Source organism: Microtus ochrogaster, chromosome 17 (assembly GCF_000317375.1).
Source record: "Microtus ochrogaster isolate Prairie Vole_2 chromosome 17, MicOch1.0, whole genome shotgun sequence".
Taxonomy (NCBI): domain Eukaryota; kingdom Metazoa; phylum Chordata; class Mammalia; order Rodentia; family Cricetidae; genus Microtus; species Microtus ochrogaster.
Window position 1 is genome coordinate 34300403 of NC_022019.1, and position 10482 is coordinate 34310884.

Sequence of the window (10482 nt, forward strand, 5' to 3'; positions counted from 1 at the left end):
TCTATCTATCTATCATCTATCTATCTTTCTATCTATCTATCATCTATCTATCTATCTATCTATCTATCTATCTATCTATCTATCTATTATCTATCTATCATCTATCTCTCTATCAATTATCTATCAATCAATCAATCTGTCTATCATCTATCTATCATCTATCTATCTATCTATCTATCTATCTATCTATCTATCTATCTATCTATCTATCTATCTATCTATTATTTTGAGATAAGGCCTAACTATGTTGCCCTGCTTAGCCCAGAATTCACTATGCAGGCCAGGCTAGCTGTGAACTCATAGAGATTTACCAGCCTATGCCTCCTGAGTGCTGGGTTAAAGGTGTACGCCACTATGGCTGCCTAAATTTGAGTATTAGTGAACTGGCCAAACAACCCCATTTTATGTATGTATGTATGTATGTATGTATGTATGTATGTATGTATGTATGTATGTATGTATGTATGTATCTCTATCGTGTTACATTTTTAAGATTTATTTTACATACCAACTACAGTTTCCCTTTGCTTCTGCCCCCATAATGGCCACCTCTATCAAGATACTGCTTTCATTGCTATCTCTCTGTCCCTCCCAATCCCCCATCCCAACCCCTGTCCCCCCACCCCAGTTTACCCAGGAGATCTCGTCTATTTCCCCTTCCCAAGGTGATCCATGTATCCCTCTTAGGGCCCTCCTCATTGCCTAGCCTCTCTGGGGCTGTGGATTGTAGCCTGGTTATCCTATGCTTTATTTTACATCTAGTATCCACTTATGAGTGAGTACATTCTGTGTTTGTGTATCTGTGTCTGGTTACTTCATTCAGGATGTATTTTTCTAGTTCCATTTGCCTGCAAATTTCATGATGTCATTGTTTTGTACTACTGGGTTGTACTCCATTGTGTAAATGCACCACATTTTCTTTACCCATTCCTCAGTTCAGGGGAACCTTAGGTTGTTTCCAGGTTCTGGCTATTATGAATAATGCTGCTATGAACATAGTTGAACAAGTGTCCTTGTGGTATGATTGGGCATATCCAAGAGTGGTATTGCTGGATCTTGAGGTAAATTGATTCCCAATTTTCTGAGAAACCGCCATACTGATTTCCGGAGTGGCTGTACAAGGTTGTATTCCCACCAGCAGTGGAGGAGTGTTCCTCTTACTCCACATCCTCTTTAACATAGGCTGTCATTACAATATTTGATTTTTAGTCATTCTGATAGGTTTGCACTGGTATCTCAGAATCATTTTGATTTGCATTTTCATGATAGATAAGGATGTTGAACAGTTCTTTAAGTGTATCACAGTTATTTGAGATTATTCTTTTAAGAATTCTGTTTAAATCTGTACCCCATTTTTTAATTGGATTATTGGGTATTTTGATGTCTAGTTATGTGAGTTCCTGGTAGAATTTTTTTTGTGTTGTTATGTGTACTATTATATAATCTTCAAATAGCAAAAGTTTGACTTCTTCCTTTCCAATTCCCACAATCTCCTTTTGTTGTCTTATTGCTCTAGCTAGAACTTCTAGTACTATGTTGAATAGATATGGAGAAGGTGGAACTCTATTGACCTGTGTGGTTTTGGGGAGACAGCTCTATTTCTGGACTTTGAAGCAGCCACAGAGCTGAGATTCTCTTTTGTTCCCAGCACTTGTGTGACCAGCTAGGCCCTTCCACTTTTGTTTGTGTATTCTAATTTCTAAACCAAGTATATGTATGCTTTTTAGTATTGTTTTTCTATTGTATTAAATACACTTACTTTTATGTGCATGGATACTTTGCCTGCATGCATGTTTATGTGCATGGATACTTTGCCTGCATGCATGTTTATGTGCATGGATACTTTGCCTGCATGTTTATACCCCACATTCATGCAGTGCCTGTGGACAGCAGAAGAAGGCATCAGATTTCTCAGAACTGGAGTTGTCAGCTGCCATGTAGGTAGTGAGAGTGGACCATGGTCTTTGTGAAGAGTAACTGGTGCTCTTAATTGCTGAGTGGTCTGTCTCTCAAACATTGCTAGTGTGTTTAATGGTTTATGAAAGAAGAACTGTATTCTTGTTTCCATGGAAAATTGGTGATGACCAGGTCATTAAATAAGGAGCCCAAGGTCACAGAGCTGTAAGTGGAAGTTGCCACCCAGGCTCGTTTAGGTCTCTGTATGTTCAGTGAATCTGTTCCCACTTTGTTCTGAGTTAAGATGAAGCAAATACTATTTTCTGTAGGGAAGACTATCTTTGATTTGCTATTCTAATTATTCTTTTTGTTCCACAGGGATGGTTTTAGGTTTTCATCCCAGGAAGCTGCTTCTAGCTTTGGCGATGATAGACTACTGATAGAAAAATTTATTGATAACCCTCGTCATATAGAAATCCAGGTTGGTACTATTCTAGATACCTTCTAATGATTGAGACTATGTTTATGCTAGGATGCTGGAATGGTTTTGGTCTGGATTGAAATGATATAGAACTCACCCCCAAAACACAACTGTCTAAAGCAAGTGAACAAGGCTAAATACATTCTACTATGGAATCATCCAGTCTCTTCCAAGATGGAGGCATTTTAAAAAAGGAATAATGTAGCCGGGCAGGACAGGCTCCAAGGCTACAGAGAAACCCTGTCTCGAAAAAAAAAAAAAGGAATAATATATGTACAAGATCTCTCGGGAAACACGGGCATCTGAAGAGCAAGTGGAGTAAGTGGGTTCCTAGCCCCTTGAGGAACTAGTGGTGTGGCTGTATCCCATTCAGTACATTATAGTCCAAGTTTAAAATAGCTCGCCAAGGTAAGGGTTGTCTTTCCCATGTACATGTGCTTTTTCATGTTTCCCAGTATATCATTTCATGTTTTTTAAAATGCTTGATAAATTCCCCAAGCTTTTAATTTTGACTTTGTATGTATGGACGTCTTGCCAGCACATATGTCTGTGTGCACCACTTGCGTGCCAGATTCCTTACACTATATAGAACTAGAGAAAACAAACACTTGATTCTCTATTTGAGTCTTTTTTTTTTTTTTTAACGGTTTCAAGTGCTTTTTGAGATTCTTGGTTATTCTGGCTTTATTTCTTGGAGACTAAATGTACTTTTACTTTCTTGCCAACTGAGTTTAAATAAAGAGGCTGAGAGTTATTTTCAGGAGGTAAAATATTTTTAGATGTACCTCATGTAGCTACCTTGGAGTCTTAGAAGTAAGATGCCAATCTATTGGCATCTGATGCCTCTAAATTTTTCATTTATTAATTGAAATGATTTTGAGCTTAGAAAGACTTTATTCCCTAAAAATGTACCAGCCATATAGCCGCTGTTTATTGTATCCCTAACTCTCCCTGTTGTAAGTATGATTTTTTTCACCAGCTATGTAAAGCATTAGATGCCTGCTTGTGCTGGCTCTCTGTAATGCACGAATAAACAGAACAGCAGAAAAGGTTGTGCCAAGGCTGGATAGCTGCTTGGTGGTAAAATTAGTGACTCAGAGCTTCCAAAACGAGTCTGTGAACCGAAAATGCGTGTTCAGAAATATCGGAACACCTCTGAATGACTCATCTTCAGCTGGGTGTCGTGTTTCCCCAGGGCCCCTCTATTTCTTCCTGTCACAGATGGAGCGCATCACAGTGTGCTATGGACTTGCTCCCAGCCACTTCTGTTTCTGGTTCCCTCTAATAAAATAAGCCGTGCTAAAGTTATCTGCATACAAATAACAGCATATTGGCGATAGATTCACAACCTATCACTTCCTGACTAACAGAAATTTGATAAGAAGCACAGCCGACAGGCTTGTGAGATGATGGGAGTCACTGCTCCACTGGTGACCAGAAGGCATGGCCCCCAGGCAGCACTGACATTTCTTTGCCTTCACAGTGGCTCCTGACCTTTTACCCATTGTTAAGTGATACTCATATGCCCATCTGTGTGCTCAAAAGGCAGCATGACCATCTTTCTCCTCAGATATTTTTGCTAATAATATTTTACTGTATTCTAGAATTAAAAATATTTTTCTCCTGTTAATATCTGCCTGATGTGTGTTTTGGAAGCTACATGTATTCTCTGAGGTCTGGATATTAAAAATCAAAAGAAGTTACATGGGGCAGCATTAAGTGGAACACACTAACTGGGGTTTCTCAAGTGCTACCGCTCTGCTCTCAGGTTCTAGGTGATAAACACGGCAATGCCCTGTGGCTCAATGAAAGGGAATGCTCGATCCAGAGAAGAAACCAGAAGGTGGTAGAGGAAGCTCCAAGGTAAGAGTCGCCTCAAGGGCACCCATGAAACTATCTGCTTTTAAACATTTTCTAGATAAAATATAAACGTTACTGATGACTGTTTCTGTTAACGATTCAGAATATGTTATTGATCCCCTCAGTACTCAGTGCCTAAAAATGAGAAAACCCTTGAAAAAGGAGCAGGTTTTCCTTAGAAGAGAAAATGGGATAGTCAGCATCTGTGGCTTGTTTAGTTCAGGGCTGTGCAGAGCCTGCGGCTGTTCTTGGGACGCCCAGAATAGATGTGCTCCTCATGTTAAGGAAACGTTAATAAAGTTGGTCCTGTGCTTTCCCGCTGCGGAAGCACTTCTGGACACAACCCTCGAGAATTCCTCGATTCTTCAGAGCTCCTCCGGTGGCTCTCAGCAGCTGCAACAGGTTTGTGAGGCGGCTTCCTGGAGCTTGTCTTCCAGCTGATAGTAGTTGGTGTTTGTGTATCCTGGTATTCCCATTGTTCTAAAACTCCCCGGGTAACAGTGGAGATGGTAGCAATACTTGGGAGGCAGAGGCAGGTGGATCTCTGAATATATGAGGTCAACCTGGTCTACATATATTTCTGAATCTCTGAATTTAAGGTTAGACTGGTCGACATAGAAAGTTCTAGGCCATCCAGAGCTACAACATCAAGACCTTTGTCTCAAAAAAAAAAAAAAAGAAAGAAAAAGAAAAAGATAAGTAAAAATATTCCCAATTGAAGCTAGGCACGGTGAAGCATACTTACAGCTTTTATGGTCACCTTCCTGCCTCCACCTCTGAGCTGCTAAGGCTGGAGGCAGGAAGGTCACCATGAATTCAAGGCCAGCGTGTGCAACATATGAGCACTAGGACTGCCATAGGTTATGTTGCAAGACCTTGTCCCAAAAATTATAATCAGGCAACCCCCCAAAACTGAAAAGCAATACCCAGTTGAATGTACGCAGTTGTTTTGAATTGCCAAGCACTAAAATATATATCCAATTTCAACTTTAATCTTCAAAACCAACATACTTTAATATGATATGTGTGTAGTCTCTCAAGAGTATATGTGACTATGGGTAAAATTTAAATTACAGGGCAAAATTAATTCCTATTTTTAGCTATATTAGTTAAAAATGTGGGGTAGGATGATGGTCTTAAAACATGGTACATAATCCTTTGACATTGCAGTCATTTAGTGTTGGGGGTGTCTACATCATGACTCTTGATTCTGCGTCCTGTGGCAGTATTACCAATAGAATACATAGAAATTTTGCTGGTATTAGGCAAAGTTTATGGTATAGGAAAGGATAAGACCAGAAAGGGCAAAACTGAGTAACTTTATCAGTGGTTTTCCAGATTTCTCTATGCCTGTATTTATTAGGACACTGCAGAACTATATTTATAATAAGAAAGACCTTAACACCTGAAGCCATTGAATAATCCCAGCATCACCTACAGGGAATGATAGAAAGTAATTTGCCATTTTCTTATAAGGTAGGCTCTGTCCCTAGGGTAATCCAAATGACTATCGAAGGCTTTAATCTAACTATCAGTGTATATGGAATTGAATTATAATACTAGTGTTAATGATACCACAGGGTTGCATGCAGCTCAGCCTTCAACTTGAGGAATGAAACAGTAAGGTGCCCAAGTCTTTGTCCGAAAATGAGGGATGGGGTAACAGATTAAAAGAATCTTTTAAAAAAATCAGCCAAATGCGGTCTAGACCTTATTTGTATCTTGATTCAAAGAAAGCTAGTCTTTATAATGATGTTGATGAGGCAGCTGGAAATTTTGAACACTGACTGACTGCTAATTGAACACTGACAGGCTGTTAAGAAGTTCTGTGTTACCAAAAATTAATTGCAAGCTAAACAAATGGGAGGGATTTTATGATGATGAAGCAGTCCCTCGCTTCAAATTTACTTAAACAAACAACCCGAAATTCACCAGACAAAACCCAATGAATCTGATAGGAAAGTGGGTGTGTAGCATAGGCAAAGCAAAAGTGGCTTTCATAAGTGGATACACACCAAAGAAAGGCGCGACAGGGTCAGCATCCCATCCCATCATCAATATTGTACAGTATGTCCTGTGGATCTCATGGGAGGATTGCACCAACCTGCAACGAGAAATGTAGTTAATGTTGATTTCTCAGAGCCTTTCTTGTGTTGAACTAGATTCTTTAAACACACAAACACACACACACACACACACACACACACACACACACACACACACTTCTCTTTGTGAGAGAGTGACAGACATTAGAGGTTTGTTCGATGCAGTTATGCTTACAAAGTCATTGTGGACACAGAATTAGAAAATACCAAGCTGTTTTCCCAAGGGAATATGGTTTGGGCTCCTTCAAGCCAAGCCATGGCGTTTTCACATAACTTGTCAGTATGACTTACGTACCTGATCAGTATACCTTCTTTTCTGTATGTTCCAGTTGAAGAACACCCTATTTAATGGGAATGAAAGACTGCAACACATTTCTTTCTAGGCTTTCCTAACATGCAGGCTTTCTCCATGAGACATTTCACAGCCATTGTGCTCTTGGGAGCCCAGCTAGCACCCAAGCATGAAGGTCAAGGGTTTCTCAAGCAGCGAATCTCTCCCCTCTTTCTCTCTCTCCTTGGAGATGACAGCAGTTAAACGGAAGCCCTAGAATAGGAAGACAGAGCTTCATTTCTGCACCCTCAACTTTTGACCGCTTTCTTCTCCATTCCTTCATGTGTGCATAAAGGTGCTACATACACATATGTGTTTTTAAGGGTGTATAAATTATGGCAAGTAGGCAAGTTTGCACATACAGACGTATGAAGAATGAGGATTGTACATGCCAATCTCCATTAAGTTATTTCCGTGTACTTTTGTCTTGAAGCAGCTCCCAGCATATATGTTCCGTTTTCCTAGGTAAAGGTTAGTCATGTATTTTAGAAATGAAGTTGTAGGATAATGTGAAAAGATGAAGTGTTCCTTAAAACTTGATGTTGGATTGGTGAAAGATGTCACACATGACAGCATGTGCCATGAAACACCATCAGCTCCTAAACTGGTACAGAAGGATCTCTGTAGCAGCTTTGTGTAAGCCCATAAAAGATCACCCGAGGCGTTGGAGCTGAGTGTTTGTGTATTTGTAGCATCTTTCTGGACCAGGAGACTCGCCGAGCGATGGGAGAGCAAGCTGTGGCTTTGGCTAAGGCTGTGCAGTATTCCTCTGCTGGAACGGTGGAATTTCTCGTGGACTCCCAGAAGAACTTTTACTTCTTGGAAATGAACACAAGACTCCAGGTGACAACACCTGTTTTTTCCTCTCCTTGCTCTGTGCCCCTCCTCACTCATTCTTTTTCTTGTTTTTGTTATGTGATAAAATTTAAAAATCAGAGCCGTAAACTTAAGTATTTGTTCTCTATACTTGTGTTGAGACACCTGCTAAGGAGATTAAGCAGCCCACTGATGTAATTTAAAAACTGTTATGTGTTTGGGTATTTGTCTGCATGTATGTACGTGCACCGCATGCATGTCATGCCCTGATGTCAGTCAGTGTATGTTCACCTGTCCCACCCACCTGACGGGTGAGGAGATTAGGCCACTCCGCTGTCAAGATAGTGTTCCTTGCTGTTGTTTGAAGTCACCCTTCTTTCCATTCTGCCCCACAGAAACCTTTCCCTTCCTTTGTATCTGGAAATTTCATCCAAACACTTGCTTGTATTAGGCTGATGTATCTCTCTCTTTCTCTCCCCCCCATATGTTGTACACACACACATTACAGATAATTAAATTTTTATGTCATTTCTCCCTTCCTCTTCTTCCTCTAATCCCACCAAATCCCCCCCAACTCCCTCTCAAATTCATTACATCACACCTGCCTGTTTCTGGGGGAGACTTTCAAAATTTTATTTCTGTTTATGTGTAGATAGTTACATTTTTTTCTGACAATAATTATAAATTTGTTTTTTTTTCAATTACTTAAAATGTTTAAAAATCTATTATTTTTGTGTATTCATGATGTGTTTGTGTGAGGGCTGCATTGCTGTGTGGGGTAGAAGATTACTTCAAAGAGTTGGGATCGAACTCAGGTCACCAGGCTTGCAAGGTGTGGTAGCTTGAATGTAACTGGCCTGAATTCTGTGGAATTTAACACCACCTTTGATATAGGGCACTCCCATTTAGTCACAGTTCTTTTCTCGAATTTGTTTGCCATGACTGTGACCCTGCCAGTTAGCAAGAATAAACGAATTTTACCTTTTTAGAATGTGTTTGCGTGTAGGGGGTGTTTGATAGTAAATAGGACTACTGAATGGGATCATGAAGAACAAATCTTGCACTTTTCACAGTATTGAGGAGGCTTTCTTGCTGTCTTCTCTATTCTTACATAATCTCGGCAGGGCTGGAACTTGTTACAGATAAAGATACTTCAAACTTGCTGTGATCCTCTTGCCCCTGCCTTAGGAATGCAGAGAGATTATACGTGTGTGCCACCATGTGTGGTTTAAAAACCTTTCTTTCAGCCGGGCGATGGTGGCGCACGCCTTTAATCCCAGCACTCGGGAGGCAGAGGCAGGTGGATCTCTGTGAGTTCGAGACCAGCCTGGTCTACAGAGCTAGTGCCAGGACAGGCTCCAAAGCCACAGAGAAACCCTGTCTCGAAAAAACAAAAAAAAACAACAACAAAAAAAAACCCTTTCTTTCTCTCTCTCTCTCTCTTTTACTCTCTTCCTCCTTTCCTTCCTTCCATTCCTTTATATAGAAACTTTTCTTCTCTTTTTAATAAATTTACTTTTGTTATTTTAAAGTGTGTGTGTGCATGTGTGTGCATGTGTGTGCATGTGTGTGCATGTGTGCATGTGTGCGTGCGTGTGTGCATGTGTGTGCATGTGTGTGCGTGTGTGTGCATGTGTGTGTGCATGTGTGTACATGTATATGCACGTAAGTACAGGTGCCTGTAGAGGCCAAAGCCCTGATATCCCTGGAGCTGAAGTTACAGGTAGCTGTGAGCTCCTTGATGTGCTGGGAATTGAACTCCAAGAGCAGGAAATGTCCTTAACTCCTTACATGTTTGTTTGTTTTCCTTCCATGATGAACAATGTTTTTGAAGCATAAGCCAAATAAACCCCTTTTCTTCCTGAGTTGCTTTTGGTAATGGTGTTTGCTGTGATATCTTGAGTGGGAACTTCTGAATTGGAAATGCTAGTGCTGCCATGGCAGACACATAGTTACACATTTGCCAGCTACCATGGAGTGTACGGCTCCTAGAGCAAGCCCTGGGGTAAATCTGAGATTTAATTACATGTATTGATGTTGGCTCACAAATTGTCACAAACTTCCACACTAATGCTACATGCATTAGTCTGGGAAAGCTGGATGTAGGCAGGAGAAGGGCATATGGGAGCTGTTCTCACAGCCTGTTAGTCTACCAGCAGCTACTATGAAAAATCCACTCTCTTAAATTGGCTGTTATATTATGAATGACTTCATACATCCTTTCTGAATCAAATTAAAGATCATTCTGAAAACAGTGACCAGTGATGCTGTCTGAAACAAAAAATTCTTGCATCAAATTTTACTTGCATTACTTTTCCTATTACTTTCCTTGTTATTTTTTTCTCTCTCTGTTTTTCCTTTTCCTCTTTCCTCCTTCCTTTATTCTGTCATGTCTGAACCTTTGCCTTTTCTTCCTGGTAATTTTATTTTTTTTTTCAATGTTTATTTTATTTTATTTTGCGTGTATGTGCGTATGACTGTATGTCTGTGTACCTACCATGTAAGTGCTGTAGCCTTCAGAGGTCAGGAGAAAACTGGAGTAACAGACAGTTGTGAGCCACCGTGGTGGATGCTGGGAACTGAACCTGGATTCTCTGAAAGAGCAGCAAGTGCCTGTTTACAGCCCTGATGTCCTTGTCAAGCACTCAGAAGTAGGAGAGATGAGCAGGAGCTAGTGAGCCGTGGACTTGCAGCACAGCTTCGTGCTTGTTCTTCCTGTAACATTCCCAAATGCCTTCTTGCCTAAAGTATTCTAATGCAAATACCAGATAGAGAATTTTACATGACTACTGCATTATGTCTTTTAACATATAGTTACTGTTTTTTTTAGAAGGTTTTAATATTAAGTTCTACCTTGTATTATGCTATATCTTCTACTTTGAAGATCTTTTATAAGGCTGCTGCTTTTTTCTTTGTACATGTGTGGTCTGTGTCATGTGCATGTGTATGTTTGCATGCATGCTGCTTTTTTCTTTGTACATGTGTGGTCTGTG

At 40.2% G+C, this 10482-nt stretch overlaps 1 protein-coding gene across 1 annotated transcript in view; it reads left to right on the top strand.

Moving 5' to 3' along the window:
* The window catches only part of Pcca (propionyl-CoA carboxylase subunit alpha), a 278512-nt gene that overhangs the window by 101650 nt on the left and 166380 nt on the right, over positions 1-10482 (top strand). Inside the window, exons 10-12 of the mRNA XM_005355699.2 lie at positions 2275-2377; positions 4146-4240; positions 7366-7516. Of these exons, the coding sequence (XP_005355756.1) occupies positions 2275-2377; positions 4146-4240; positions 7366-7516 (349 nt within the window). The remainder of the gene's footprint in view (positions 1-2274; positions 2378-4145; positions 4241-7365; positions 7517-10482) is intronic.